Source organism: Peromyscus leucopus, chromosome 12 (genome assembly GCF_004664715.2).
Source record: "Peromyscus leucopus breed LL Stock chromosome 12, UCI_PerLeu_2.1, whole genome shotgun sequence".
Classification (NCBI taxonomy): Eukaryota; Metazoa; Chordata; class Mammalia; order Rodentia; family Cricetidae; genus Peromyscus; species Peromyscus leucopus.
In genome coordinates, this window is record NC_051073.1 from 60,638,615 (window position 1) to 60,654,595 (window position 15,981).

Genomic DNA, 15,981 nt, shown 5'->3' on the forward strand with positions numbered 1-15,981 from the left:
CCCAGGAGTAGAACTTTCTGCCCCCTTCCTGGGGGCTGGGCAAGTGGGGGGGCCAGAAAATTGGTCACATACAGTGAACATGCATCTATCAAAGCAAATAACTCACAGCTAAGGAGGGAGGGAGGGAAGAGAGAGAGAGAGAGAGAGAGAGAGAGAGAGAGAGAGAGAGAGAGAGACCCTCCAAGATAAAATGCCAGCTTGGGGTACAGCTCTGTGGCGCAGCACTTGTCTTGCCTGCATGAGGTTCTAGAATCTTCCCCTAGCACAGAATTTTTTTTTTTTTAAAGACACACTTGACGGAGGAAGGACTCACAAGGCCTCGACCCTACACAAGGAAACTGAGGACTGAATGCTGAGAGCAGGAGAAACAGTCTTCCTTAGGGAAGAAAGAGCACACCAATTGGTTGCTCAGTTCCAAACGGTCAGCTCTGAAAGCATACCTAACACTATACAGGCTGCGCAGGTTGTATTTATCTATTTGTAAGTGAATACATATATGCATGTAGAACAACTAATGAGGTGGGTTGGGGGAGAAGGCTGGGGAGCAGGAGGAAGGAGGAGATGGGCACCTGTGGTTGGTATGTCAGGTGAACAGAAAATTTCTTAATAATAAAACTAAGAAAGAAAGAAAAGAAAAAAGAAGAGATCGTAAATTTGAAAGACAGCAAAAAGAGGGATATATGGAGCCGATTTAGGTGGAGGAAGGGGGAAGGGGTAGTGATGTAATTATAATATCAAAAAATTTAAAAATAACTTATAAATAAATAAATAAATAAATAAATAAATGAATAAATAAATAGACAAAGCAGCATAAGTGTTACGGAGAAAGAGACAATGTTCTTAGTACGTAGTTCAGATGTTGCAGGGACAGGCCTACTCCGTGCTCCCAGATGTGCTCCACCCCAGTTCAGATGTTGCAGAGACAGGCCTACTCCATGCTCCCAGATGTGCGCTATCCCAGTTCAGATGTTGCAGGGACAGGCCTACTCCATGCTCCCAGATGTGCGCCATCCCAGTTCAGATGTTGCAGGGACAGGCCTACTCCATGCTCCCAGATGTGCTCCATCCCAGCAGAGGCACTCCCCAGCTGGCACTATCTACTCGGGGCCAGCCAGGAGACCAATGGCTCCCGTCCACACAGCATGGTGAAACGCTTACAGGAAAGAGACTTGGCCAGAGGCGGACTAGGGACTAGGGCAAGTTCAGTGAACACACAGCTTTCCCATCTGTGAAAGAAAATGTGGCAATAAAACCTTGAGCATGCGCTCAGCAGGAGTCGCTTCCACGTGACAACCGCTCCCCCCCCCCCCCCCCCGGTCCCCGGGTGGGGGGGCAGGGCAGACTGTACTCCCAAGAGCTGTTGGATAACACAAACTAGACCTGATGGCCGGTGGAGCAGGGGGATGGGACACAACAACAAAACCAGAAGAAAACTCCAAGCTGGGTGAGTAGAGAGGTAAGGGTGGAGAGGGTAGGTAAGGGAGGAGCGGGGGGGGGGGGGGGAGTAAATATGATCAAAATACATTGTATGAAATTCTCAAAGAATTAGTAAAAATACTGACTTTTAAGGACGTGTTTTCTTTCTAGTCTTCTTGAGAAGGCCAACTGATGCATGGGTGGGTTTGCTTCAGAAGGTCCTTTAAGACGTCAAGGGTGCTCTATAGCGCACTGGGGGCTCTGGGAACTGGGTTCTAAAGACATCCTCCAAGTCCTCGCCTAGTGAGCGCTGAACTGTGTACCTGTCAGATGCTACTCTGCAGAAACTCCATGCTTGGCCCCAGGGCTGTACCAGGAGGCAGCCCTGAGGTACCCGTGACAACCTCCCTTCCCTCTCCTGCCTCCGCTCAAGCTAACAGAAGACTAGCTCCGAGGCAACCCAACCCCAGAGCTAAGCGATCCCCGCATCACGCCTGACTTTTCTCCTCACGGCCCATGAAACCGTCAGGAGCTCCCCCAAAGGTGAACGGCAGAATGCAGGCCCAGGAAATGACAACTCATTGAGTGCCCATCTGTACCAGACACCAGGAGGGAGGGAAGGCATTACAAATAAAAATTAAAACAAAAAAACCATGCATTCCAACACCACGCTGAGGCAACTGCCTGGGTGCAGCTGTGCCTTCTGCAGCTTCAGAAGCACCCCAGAGGACTAGCACTGAGCCTGGCTGTGAACGGCCCTGGCCTCGTGGACAAAATCTGGATGTGTGCAGTGCGGAAAGAATCAGCCGTGTAGCCTGACCGAGGTCGCTTTGCCTTTGAGCCTCTAACCACCTCCCCGACGCCCCAGAGGTGTCGCGTGACACCTCCATCCAGAGCACCCTCGCACACACTAACTTGCAGGGTCACAGGACATGAGGATGGGTGGCGTCCCCAGGGAAGAAAACTGACTGAAGAAAAAAGTAAGACGGCTCCTCCCCAGGGCGGTCACACTCAACCAGAGCTGTCAACGCCTCAGGGCCGCCAGGAGAGGCAGGCAGACACCTGTGAAATGCTCGTTACGCGGAGAAGTAGTTGAACCATCTGGAAAGACTGGAGCCACCGTCTAGACACATCTCAACCCCGGGAGCACCTTGTTTCATCCCTGGAGTTTTAATAAAAAACGGGCTGGGTGGGCTTTAGCATAGGTGTATTTTCAACGCTCTCTAGAGAATTCCAAAGTGTAAACAGACAGAAAACCCCTTACCTTGACCTTCCTTCCCCTTAGTCCTATACGGCCAGACAGAAACAGACCACACAGGAAGACACAGGCACCTTCTAAAGGACCTTGACCCGAGGTGTTCCACTGCCGGATGCCAAGCCCTCTCTAGCAAGTGCCGCATCTCACTCCTCTGGGCACATGTCCTCAGCCATGCCACACACAGGTGTCTGTCAGTGAGTAAGCACCACGCGGACGGACCGTTAGCTGCCTGTGCGGCCATCCCGTCTGGACAGCCATCAGATGGAGCGGGCTGGGTGTTCAGTGGGTGGAATGTGCCAGAGGCTCCACCTCAGCAGGGAAGGTCCCAGCAGACGACGACGGAGTTAGCCACCAGCTACATCATGTCACCGCCTGGCCAGCAGGCCCTGTAGTCAGCATGGATTTCTGTCAGACCCACATCAGGACAGAATAAAAACACCTAAATCAAGGGTTCTCATGGCTTTAAAAAAAAAAAAATGTTTTTGAGGTAATAGGTTTATCGCCATCTCATAACAGAAACATAGGAATCTGAAGAGAGGTCAGAGCTTAGCCAGAGAGGGTACATAAAGCTAAAAATGCTTAAGTAAAAACTAAACAAATACAGGTCTCCCTAAAAAAAAAACCATTATTTTGAATTTCACGTCATTCCCCTAGTCTTCCCAGCAATCGATTGGTAATGACCATGCCACCGAACGGGAGTGAGGAGCCAGAGGCAAGCCCACGGCGGTACCGTCTGCCAGTTCTGCGCCTGATGCATTCTTGCCCCCAGCATGCGGCCTCCTGCTCCCTGTTGTTCCAATCAAAGCGGGTTAAAGTCATGGCTTGCCCACTGTCTGTTTGGATTCCCCCCAACAAAAGGACCCCAAAGTGAGGATTTAAATAGAGATAGTTTACCAGGGAGGTGACCCCCCAGAAAACAATAGAAAGGGTGTGGTAGATTACAACCCGGAAGAAAGAGAGGAACAAGGAAGAAGGACAAGAAGAAGGTGTTCATCACCTGAACAGGTTTAGAGCTTAATCCTCCCAGAGAACTCTGGGAAACTGGCAGAACCCAAGCCCCAAACGAGACTACCCCACGCCAGGGCAAGGAAGGAAGGTACTCCCATGGTCAGGGCACTTCAGGCCTGCCCTCCTAGTAGGCCCCAAGGTCCAAGGCCCTCAGGTGCTAGGAGTTAGAAGTCCAGCAGGCAGAAACCAAAGGCACATGCCCAAGAGCGGTCAGTCAGGGGACCGGCCATCTGCTGCACTGCCTCGTGACCTTGCAGGAAGTTAGTGGGCTGCTCCTGGGACAGTTTCTACAGTGGCTGATGGGGGTGGGGGGTGGGGTGGGAGGCTCTTCCTCTTTGGGTTAATATTGAGACTAAATGAGGTAGGGTCTACAAGATGGTTCAGCATTTAAAAGTGCTTGCTGCGGCTGGGCGGTGGCGGCGCACGCCTTTAATCCCAGCACTCGGGAGGCAGAGCCAGGTGGATCTTTGTGAGTTCGAGGCCAGCCTGGGCTACCAAGTGAGTCCCAGGAAAGGCGCAAAGCTACACAGAGAAACCCTGTCTCGAAAAACCAAAAAAAAAAAAAAAAAAAAAAAAAGTGCTTGCTGCGAAAGCCTGATGGCCTGAGTTGGGCCCCTGGAACCCATGGTGGAAGGAGAGGGCAGGGCTCCCGAAAGCTGTCCTCTGACCCCTGCATGTGAGTTGTGACACGTGCATTTGGTGTCCCCACTTACACCTCCATGCACAATCACTCATTAGAGTTACAGAATAGCCAGGGTGACACCGAGAAACCCTGTCTGGGGGGAAAACCTAATAATAATAATAATAATAATAATAATAATAATAAAATTTTTCAAAGAAAAAAAAACCTTGAGACAAGAAAGAGATTAGTGAAGCTATGCAGCCGGACATGATCATTTTTATGATCCCAGGATTTAGAAGGCTGAGATTTAGGATGACCAGCTCAAGTTTGAGAACAACCTGGGTTATCTACTGCATTCAAGGTGAAGACAAATAATTAAAATAAATAAATAATTACTCCCGGCATATGGTGCTTTAGCCAGCAGCGTGCACGGTGGTGTAGACTCCGTACCTGTTCACTGTTTAGGGTCAGTCCTTCGTGAGATCCCTTATTTTGGAAAGCTGGGATAGGAGAGGAAGAAGACGCCATTAGAGGAAGGATGAGCCGGAATGGCCGCTTCTACTTCCCCAGGGGCAGCTACCCACTCAGTGCCTGAAGCAAGAGTTCTAGAAACTCAGGTCGCAGAGCCCGGGCCTTCCGAAGCATCATCGTGCAGAAGCTCCACCTGCTCTCAGCCTAATGCCAGCCGACAACCCCTAAGAGAAGCCAAGGCTAGAAAAAGGAGCCATCTCCCTAGCCTGGTCCAGCCCCGTCATTTTATTTTACATAGGATTTCTGACCCAGATGGAAAATGAGACTTGAAAATAGGCAGGCAGCCAGTGCAGCCTGGGCAATCTCCTTCTAAGGGAGGCAAGCTGCCAAGCACGTGCCTCGAGACATGCCTCAACATGGTGTCCTTGGTAGGTCCATCCCAGAGGCAGGGGACTGGACAGAAGAGCAAGTCCTAAGAGTTCTGAAGGGTGCTCTACCCAACGCTAGTGTCCTTTGTTTTATATTCCTTGAAAAAAACTCAACTGGGTCAAATACATCTAATAAAGACTTCACACAATATCCCCTTCTTGGCACCTTTTTATACATATTAATATAGCAAAAGCTTTTAAACCTGGGAATTCTGTTCAACCCAGTAGAGCTGTCCCTCAAGGTCTCTGGGGGAATTGGTTCCAGGACCCACCTCAAACACAAAAATCTGCAGGTGTGCGAGTCCCTTATATAAGATGGTGTGAGGTTTACATGTAACCCACACATCCGCCCATGCATTAAACCATCTCTGGTTCCTCCTGCCACCCAATGCAATGCACATGCCGTGTGACGTTGTGATTTAGGGAACAGCGACAAGACAATGAAGTCTGTGCATGTTCGGTGCAGACTCCAATATTTTCAGTCTGCAGTCCCTGGAGCCACAGATGCAGAACGGCAGGCACAGGAGGCTGACTGTGCTCCCCAAACTTATTTGACACAGGCTGCGTGTGTAGCCATGAAACGTCGGCTAACGTCACTCTCGGGAATGTGCTTCATGTGAGACTGCTGGGCTAAAAGGCCGTCCTGGGAGAGCTAGGAACCAGGTGAACCCAGCCACAGACCTTCAGCCCCGACGCAGTGCCGGGGTCACAGGAGGCACCCATAGCAGATGGTTCGCGGCAGAGTGAATGGCGAAAGCTGAGAGGACGCCTGTGTGATGGCTTCCCAATCTGTGAAGTGTATAGTACCAGCAGTGCCAGGCGGCAGCCCCGTTTCTAAGGCACGCGTTTTTTTAAATTGCTGCAGGAGGGTTTTTGGAAGCCCTACTCAGAGTTTAGGATTACAACCCACCAAAATAGGCTTCCAAGCCGAGCGCGGCTGGCTTCCTTCTGTGGAGGTGTCGGTCTAGCACTTCGGCGGAGCCTCGAGTCGAGTCGGCGTGCAGACATCCACCCACCCACCCCACCACCCATTCATTCATTTCATTCGTTCATTCAGACCAGCGCTGAGCACCTACTACGTACGGAGTGCTGGCCTGGAAACGTGAGGCCTGGAGCCCCCAGGACCCCTCTGACGGTACAGCTAGACCTGTAGTGAGATCAGTGACATATTCCCGATGCTCAGGGGGGCCCTAAGAAGAAGGCAGAAGGCGAGAGAGTGATGTCAGAAGGCCTCAGCCCCAGAGCTGCAGTGTGTAAACCCCCAGAGCCAAGAAGAGGTTGGGGGGGGGGGATACGCGCATTTCATGCTGACACATGAGGCTGGCCCAGAGAACAAAGCCCCTTCTGTCTCCTCATGTTTTGTTTGTCTCCCCCTCCTCTGTGACTGTGTCCCATTGTTCCAAGAGGCAACCCTGCCCCCACCCTCCAGTCCTCCCTCTCCCCAGACTAGCAACACCAATCTCTTATGGTCTTTCCTTAAATCCTACCTCTTTCCTTCAAACCACCTCCTAACTCCCTAATCTCTTCCTATTCTCCTCCAGTGGTTCCCACTCACCAGAGAAATGAATGGGCAAACCCCGAGGCAAACCCAGCCCCCGCCCCCCATCACAGTGGCTACAGACTGCTCTGCCTCCAGCAGGCCAGAGGGACTAGAATAGTTGGGGGAGGGATGCGTGGAGAACTCCCATCATCCAGTCACCTTCCCTAAATCGGCACACACTCACCAGCCCACCTGACCACCCCTCTGCAGGCTGCTGCTGCTTTCAACAGGGGTCACGCACTCCGGCCTGTGTGTGGTTTGTGGATCCCCCTAAGGATCCATAGTGATTAAAGGGTTGCTCCCCCGGGTGGCACTACTGGGAGATGGTGGAGCCTTTGAGAAGTGAGCCCCTGCAGGGGTTCCAGGGGTCGCCAGGGGTTACCTCCTGCATGACTTTTTGGCAGTTCTGTGAGACTCCGTAGTAGTTTTTTACAAGAGGGTTTTGTTGTTGTTGTGTTGTTTGGTCTTATTTTTCCAGCCAGGGTCTCTGTAGCCCAGGCTGGCCTCAAACTTACCATGTAGTTGAGGATGACCTTGAACTTCTGAGCCTCCTGCCTCCACTGGCAGGATTAAGACAATGGGCTGCTTTGCCTAGTTCCTATGCCTGGTCCAAGACGGTTGTAACAAACGCCTCATCCGGCTTTCTCTGCTCCTGGCTCAGGATGTGAGCGTGCGGTCCTCCACAGGTTCCTGCCTCTGCTACTTACTAAGCAACCCTCCACCGAAATGAGCCAACACAGGCTCCGGAACTTTAGTAAATAACCCTTTGTAACTAAAAGTTACCTACCAAGGTCTCTTGCTATAGTGATGAGAAATGAAACAATACACTGGGAAGGGCATGATGAAGTGGTATATGGAGAACTCCAGGACACAGCTTTGTTGCCACGCACACTGAGCCTCAGAATCCTAAAGCTGAGTAACCAGAGAGAGCTCCTCTTGGCTCCCAAATGTGAGAGCTGGCCATTAAGACTACCAGGAGAGCTTGGAACACTAGATCCAAGCTGTTTTTAAAAATAACAGTAAGTCCAGGCTGGGGAGGATTGATTGAGTATAGCCTCCATTAGCATGCTCAAGGCCCTGTATTTGATCCTCAGAACCAAAAATAAATAAATAAATAAAGACAAAATAAAAATAAAAACAAACTATTCCCAGACTCTTGGAAGTAGCACTTTCTAGCAGCACCTGGGTGGGAGTCTGCATTTTTCCAAAAACGTTCCCAGAAGATAATGATGAGCCTAGGTTAGGACTCTATGATAGACTACCCCAGGCAAGCACTTTCCACTATAGGAAGCCTAACAGGCAGCCTTCTGGACTCCACTGGTACACTCCACTGACAGAGAGCATCTGGTTTGGTCATTGCAACCCCAGTTGCCAGAAAGGTCTGGAGCCAAAAGCAGTCCATTATTTTCAGCCATTTGCCCTAAAACCTATCTTTGGGAGCAACCAAAACTAAGGCTTTCCTGTAAATACCAGCAAGGGATCTCAGCAGCAGCAGCTGGTCTAGCTCATTCTTCTCGGCACTATCCTTCATCCCATCCAGTGTCCCCTTAGAAATCAAGGTCTTCAGTCCTCTTACCAAACTGGTCACCTTCTTCTAAATTTTAGAATTAAACACCTTACTTCAGACAAGATCTCAACCTTCCTGTGAACTCGATCTCCTATAAACGAAACCAAGATTCCTACCTGCCTGTCCCCCAGCCACACCAAAGGCGGACCCATGAAAGCTCGCTGTCTGTTAATAGAAATGCCCAGATTTTGTTCACAGTCCTGTACAGATCTTTCCCATTTTGCAACTGGACATCGCCTTGAGAAGGGGAAAGTGTGTGTGTGTGTGTGTGTGTGTGTGTGTGTGTGTGTGTGTGTGTGTGTGTAAAACTTTGCCTTTCCAGTTGGCTCCATTAAGTTTTGTATTTGGGAAAGAAAATGAATGCTTATCCTGCTCTCCATGAGCCGGCCTCCCCAATCTGATAAGCATGGGTGAGAGAAGAACACGCTAGAACATTACTTGTCTAACTATACCCTAAGGATTTATGGGAACAAGCATGGTGAAGTTCCCTGAGCAAACTTTCCATTCTCAACACCCCTGAAAAGTAAGTGATCACAAGTTGGGCCTGACACAAAATGAAAGAAGTTAGCTGAGGTACTATGTAGGCCTTGTGGACCGGAAGTCACCCAGCTAGAAGCTGACATAGCCCAGGGAGACTGGTTCCCTGCCCCCCTCCACCCCCACCTTTGGCTAGAATCCTGGTGGCAATTCCATTCACATCTCTCAGGAGAGGAGGTGGCCTGGTCCAAGCCTGGGTCACAGCCCTATTCTCCTGCCAACTGTCAGCTTTGACATAGGGACTCAAGGGTCCAAGCCCTTTACACAGTGAGGCTGGGAAGAGCTTGTCTGTCCTCTGCAGGGACAGGCGTGAGCTGGTCCTCAGCACAACGACCTATGCGGGTCACCTTAGGCTGAATTGTGAACTGTGAGCATCCCTGCAAATACAGCGGAGCATTCTGACCCTCAGCTGAGTTGCCACTAACAGGCTCCTCCCTGCCTCAGGTTACTGATCCCCTAAGACCTAGCAAAGGCCCCCCAACCCCAATCCAGAAGCCGGCTCGAACCCCTGTCAGAAGCCACTTCTACTCCCTCCAAGTACCCTATCCTAGCTGCCTGGAGGAGGAAAGAGGAAAACACAATTGAAACCAATTAGGAAATACAGCCAGCAAGTGCAATTAGCCCTGAGGGGTCACACACACACACACACACACACACACACACACACACACACACACACACAGACGCGCACACACACACCCATCCAGATTTAAGGTCAACCCCGACTCCAGCCTGCTGGCTTCGCTTGTAGCCAGATTGCCCTTGCACAGAAAGACAGGTGATGAAGACGTTCCTGGTGACAGACAATGCTGGGCCCGGAGAGTCAACGTGTGTCCCCTTCCGCTTGACCCAGCAGCATACTTGGGGAGGCCACGGTGACCCATCAGAAGGCCTCTGGGCCGTGTTCCAGAGCGAGGAGGCAGCGTCTCAGCAGGTGTTAGAGTGCTGTGGAGCACTCAGTTTGCAGGAGCACGGGGACGAGGCAGTAGACTGCCCGAGGCCAGGCCCTCCTCTCAGTGATTAAAAGAAGAGGGGCTGTACCAGCAGAGCACTCCCTGAGGAGCTCAGGTCAATAACGATAATTTGTTATCATTAGAATAATGAGAGAGGCGAGGGCCCTTGGAAGCTAGCCCAAGACAAGCAGGTTAGTGCTGCAAGGATCTCCTCTGAGAGGCTTTCTAGCCACCCCAGCACCAGACAGACAGACAGACAGACAGGCACACACACACACACACACACACACACATATGCTTGTCCCTGGGCAGCCATGGGACTCCATTCCTGACCTACATCCTCACCCAGCCCTTACTTCCCTGAGGCAGGCATTCACACGTGCTCAGTCACAGAACATCACCCACACAGTGCCTGTGCTGTTCTGACGGCTCCAACCACTGGTGACAGTTGCGGGTTCGAACAGGCACAAAAGAAGAAACGCAAGAAGCCACCAAGCTGAGCTTCTCCCAAAAGGACTCCAAAGAATAAAGGCGAGGAGCTAAAGGAAACTAGAGATCAACGAGGCTGGCCATGCACACGGCAAGCTCCCGGAGACACTTGCAGGGTCAAAATCTCCTCCCCAGAAGCCACGGCAGGCAGGTTTAATGAGGCTGCGTTAGAAAATACCCCACATTCGAACAGTGTTCCTACTTCCCAGAGAGCTTTTCTGTCCATATCACCTCCTAAGGTATCTCTGGGAGGAAGAAGGGACTGTCTTTTCAAGCTCAAATGAACACCTCACCCCCACGGGTCCCGAGGACATGGTCTCCAAAATACTCTTTGACAGGCAAGCATGGGTGATAGTTGTGGGAGCATGCTTGTTTGTGTGTGAGTGCACACAGAGGCTTTATGTAGCAGAGTGGGATACAGTCAAACAAAAATGAGGTTGCCACGGCAACGGGCTCCAGCATCATTGCAGCCTATTAACACAAGTGAGGAATGTGTTTGGCAGATGCTCGAGTGTTATTTATGGTATGGGTGTAGCAGAGGGACCTCTAACAGGCAAAGAGGAGGAGAAAAAAAAAACACAACCTATGACGCTCCTACTGTACCCCAGTGAGGGGAGAAAGAGACGACAGACAGCAAGACACGCGCACACAAGAGGCTGAGAGGGAACGGGATGCAAAAGGGAGGCGAGCAGAACAGGCTGAAAGGCCAAGGAAGGGATGGGTAATATCAACAGGGGGTGCTGGAGTAGACAGGATAGAAAAAGGAGGTGAGAGAGAAGGGGGGAGCAGAGGAGGAGGGTGGCACAGCTCCCAGGAAGGTTAAGAACTAGAGACAAAGAAAGGGAAGAAGGCAGGATCACCAAGAGGGGCCTTTGTGCCTTGGGTCTCATTTCTTACCAACATACTAGGAAACCAATCACTGCTTCTCTGCCCAGAGCCAAGGACAGAGTCCCGCCCATCAAAGGTGCTGCGCAGAATAAAACTCACAGACCAGATTGTGCTGACACCCCATCAGGCTCTAAGAGGCCAGAGGGCATCCTTGCAGAAGTGAAGAAATGCTCACACACTTGACTGTCAGCCTACTCTGTGATCAAGACGCCATGGGGGAAACTGTCAGAGCCCAAGCGCTACCACAGGTTCACTGTCCTGGGTACCTGTCCTGGGTATATGTCTTCATTGGGGGGGGGGACGCTAACATCCAACCTGAGTCACCCTCAGACATCTGCTGTTTCAGAGCAATCTGAGGCAGAAGCCAATGCAGGGCTGTCCCACTACCAGTTAGTTCCCCATGGCCCAGCACAGTTTTTGCTCAAGAAGACAAATTCTAGATCATGCAAAATCTGAAAGGTAAATCAAGTACAAACACACACACACACACACACACACACACACACACACACACACACACACACACCATTTTCTCAGAGGCCAAATAGAAAGAATGTTTGTGTTCCCCTATCTTGGCTCATTCCTAACAAGCTCTGCTAGACTTAGAGCAGATTTTAAAAAAAAGTTAAGTATAAATCTATCCAAAATCTTGCACCAAGGAAGAAGTCTAAAGACCACAGTGGGAAAAGAAGCCTGGAGCATGGATGGGTAGAGTGGGGAGGGAGGGCAGGAGGGTGGGAGGGAGGGAGAGAGTGTGAGCCTAAGGAACCGTAAGAGAAAGTCCACCCGGCAGACAAGGTTGCAACAGTGTGCTCACGCTAAGAGGAAGCTGACGCAGCCTAGAGTTGGTGCCTCTTTTCCTTGGATTTATCTCCATCTAAGAGCCTGTGTTCAGGAGCGCCTCAGACTACTGCCGGACCTCAAGTTCCCAACTCAGGTTCTGTGGATACCTTGAACTACCCTGAAAACCTCCCCTGCCACACATGAACCAAGTCCCCTTCCTTCCGAAGAAAAGCTGAGCCCACCCTGCACTGACACAGCCCCCATCTGAGATCACCGCTCCATAGCAACGCTTTCAAACAACATCCATGTCTCAAAAGACTCCTCCCAAGTTCAGAGCTGGTCTCTAATCCCTGCCCTTGCTGACACCAGATCAGAAAAGCCACCGCCACCAACTTGAACTGGCCCACTCACTGGACCCCAACCAAGCTGGCCAGAAGTTACTACATCACGACTAAGTTTTCTAGGGGAAGGAGAGAGGGAGGGAGACTGGATACCCCAGGACTCCAAGGAGGTTACACTGGACAGGGATCAAAAATCAACGGGTGCTGCAGAATAACAAGCATTTCAATATACCTCTGGGTCCATGCTAACCCAGCAGAGGGGAGAAAGCCCAGAGTGGCCCTGAGAGAAGATCCTTGCTGGAGGTGAGACTCCACTCTGAGGATGCTCAGAGTGGAAGGGGCATAATCAACCCTCTCACTCTCTAGAAGAGAAACCAGAGAGGTCGCTCCCAATCACGGTGTCCCCTGAAGGGTTAACCAGAGCCCATCTGACTGGTATTCCCTGTGGGTGAGGATGCATCCAGGGGGCACAGGAGAGCATCCCCAGAAGATGTGGTATTCAACAGGATCAATGTCTAGGGAAGAAGGTAGAAGTTAGTGGAGAAAAACAGGGCAGCAGGGACAAGAGCATACTGTTAAGATGCTCTGTGAAAAGAGGTGGAGGTCAAGAGATGGAGAGGGATGTGCAAGCGGGGTCCCAAAATCAAGACGCTCACCCACGGCAAGACCCCACCTGACTCTCCAACTGAGTGGCATGCAAGCACTACCTGGTCCAGCGGGGCTCACAGGCTGGGACAGAGAACACGGTGTGGATATCAAGGAGCCTGCCTCAGCCTAGGGTCAAGCCTGAGTCACCAGTTAACCAAGAATCCTCAGTTTAATGTCCTTCTGAGTGCACAATTCTAGGTTGCCTAACAAGTCCCATTAGGAATATAAAGTTCTCGCCAAAGCAATACCAGGAGTGTCCATTGGAAGGGATGATGATGTTCAGCGCAGCCAGAAAGGGGACGGCCGGCCATCACACACATCTCAGCAGCTCTTTCTCACCTTTGCTAAAAAGGCAGGTTTTTGGTTTGAGGCACTTTGGGAAAGGAAACAAACTTATCGGTCCTCCTTCAAGATCTCTCCAGCTCCCAAGAGCCCAGCCTCAGGTAGCAGGGTTACAGACTTCTCCTCAAGACTGGGCACGGGATGCCCAGCGTCTCTCTTTCACAACTGTGCATCCCAGGACAAGCTAATAAAGTCTCCGTGGTGCTCAGGAGGGATTGGCTGCTAGAGGGCCCTGCCATTTATGTTGGGAGCCTTCTGTATACAGGACCAGAAGTTCTGAGAGAAATAGGGACTCTGCAATTTTCTCAAACCCTCCTTCCTCACTCGAAATGGCAATTGTGACTAGTATGAAGTGTGTCCTCCACCAGGCCAACAACATTACAAGCCATACAAAAGTCATCCTTCGTGGATAAAGAAGCTAGGCCTGAAAGGCACATAGGCGGTGAAGCCCTGTTTCCCCGGTTGCTTTTACCACTCTTAACTGATGCGGGTTGGATCCCCTTTCTCTAAAATCAGGCCGAGGCCTGCCCAACCCTCAATCCAGTGTGGCCAGGTGGGCCCCTACCTGCTTCAGCAGAAACTGGTCCTGGGCATTGGTGCGCAGAGAGATGGCCAGGTGGAGGGCCGACAGAAGCACCCCGCTGAGCACCGCGGCCCTCATGCGCACAGGCAGCAGCGTGTAGATGGTGTAGATGAAGAACACGGTCCACCAGATGCCCTCGGAGGCACTGCGTGGCTGCGGCAGCAACAGGCCCACTACCTGGACGGCCAGCACCACCGCAATGAGCGCATAGCAGGCCAGGCCCATGTGGTCCTGGTGGAAGGCTGCACGGTTGCAGAGCACGGCCATGATAAGGATCACGCCCACAGCAGCTGCCAACACGGCCAAGTAGGGTAGCTGGAGCGGGGGTCGCGCCGCGTGGAAGGCCAGCATGACCAGGCACACGAGCACCAGCACGGCCATGAGCATGGTGAGGCTGCTCTGGTTCAGGCGGAAGAAGTAGCGCTGGTACAGCCGCTCCAATTTGTCCGACGGGAACTTCTTAGAGCGGAATATCTGCAGCAAGGCCAGGCAGCAGGCGCCCAGTGACAGCACCGCGCCGGTCCCGGAGCCTGACGCCACCGAACTGCCGCCATCCCCGGACCCGTCTCCATCCTCGACGGTGCCAGTGCCCGGCTCCAGCTCATCGGCCGCTCGGCCCTTCCCACGACGCTCCTCCAGGCCCAGCTCCACCGAGCGGGGGCGCACCTCTGTCCCACCTGCGGCCGCCGCCGCCGCCGCCGAACCGCCGCCGCCGCCCGCAGGGGGCGCCCGGGTGCTGCCCCCTCCAGCCGCGCCCCGCCGCTGCCGCCGGCTGCCGCGACCGCCGTCGTCGCCACCGCGCTCCTGCCAGGCGGACTTGGAACGGAAGCTGAAGCCGAAGCCCCCGGCCAGAGGGTCATCGCCGCTTAGTGGAGGGTCGTCGTCGTCGTCCCCGCGCCAACGGCCGGCCAGGCGCTGCTGCTGCTGTGGGGTCACCGCCCCCCCAGATCTCTTGGTAGAGCCGCGGGTAGACCCCCCGGGGGCGTGGGGGTAGCCATTGGCGCGGGAATCGGCCTCTCCCCACGCGGCGCGATGATCGGGGCCTCCCCGGGGCGCCGGCGACGCCGCTGTCTGTGCAGCGTAGCCCGGGGGGCTCACGCTTTTGGAGCCGGACATCCCCCCCTCGGCCTCGTCGTCTTCTTCCTCTTCCCCCGGGGGCCGGGCCGGGGGTCTCCAAGGAGAGGGCGGACGGCCAAGCAGGGGGACCAGACTAGGGTCACACGTCGAGGGAGGCCCGGGGCCTTGAGCAGCAGCGGGACATCGTGGCACCCCCGTCCTGAGCGGTGGAGGACAACGGGAAGGCTAACGGGCAGACAGCGCAGCCCCGAGGTGAGAAGTAGCTGCGAATCAAGTCCAGAGTCCCAGGTCCGATACGGAGTTGGCTCCGAACGAGGGCAACGGGGACAGCTCCGGCTGCGGCGCCGCGCGCAGAGACGTCCGGACTCCTGGCTCGCGTCGAGCTCGACGAGGGCCGAGAGTTGCGGATCAGGCGGGACGGAGAGGTGTCCTTGCGGGCGGCGCCTCTCCGAAGCTGGCAGTTCCCCGGGCGCGGCGCTCTCCGCTTCGGCTTAAGCGGAGCGCAGCGGCTCTCCCGGCGAGGTGGCAGCGAGGGCGGCTCGGCAGGGGTCCCGGCACGGAGACTCAGCGGGTGCCCTTTGCTCGCGGCGCACTGGGAGCGACTGGGAGGTGCAGGCTCCTGCCAGCATTATTTTCTTACGAGGGGTGGGGAGGTGGGATGGGGGGTGGAGAGGACGGGGGAGGGGGCGGCGGGCGGAGCAAGAGCTCCCGAGCCCTGGGGAGGAGGGTCCTGGAGCCCGGGGGGGGCCGTCGCCTGCATCCCCCCCACCTCCGGCGGCGCGAGTGGGAGCGTGGCCCCCGCGAAAGGCGAGCCGAGCCTCCGGCGCGTCCGCGCAGGGGGCGGGGGCGAGGACCGGCTCCTGCGGTGCGGCCCTTCCCCTCTCGTCTCCTCCGGTCCCCCCAGATCCAGCAGGCTGGCCCGCACCCTCCGGTCCCGAGAGCTGAGTCGCTGGCTCCGCAAACCCCCGGTTCCTCGCTGCCGGCGGCGGGCCCACCGTGGCCGGGCGCAGAACCACTACGCGGAGGGCGG

At 53.8% G+C, this 15,981-nt stretch overlaps 1 protein-coding gene across 1 annotated transcript in view; it reads right to left on the minus strand.

Moving 5' to 3' along the window:
- The window catches only part of Adcy5 (adenylate cyclase 5), a 148,776-nt gene extending 133,219 nt beyond the window's left edge, over positions 1–15,557 (minus strand). Inside the window, 1 exon segment of the mRNA XM_028886323.2 lies at positions 13,857–15,557. Coding sequence (XP_028742156.1) covers positions 13,857–14,990 — 1,134 coding nt within the window. The 5' untranslated portion in view covers positions 14,991–15,557.
- Positions 15,558–15,981: the final 424 nt, after the last annotated feature.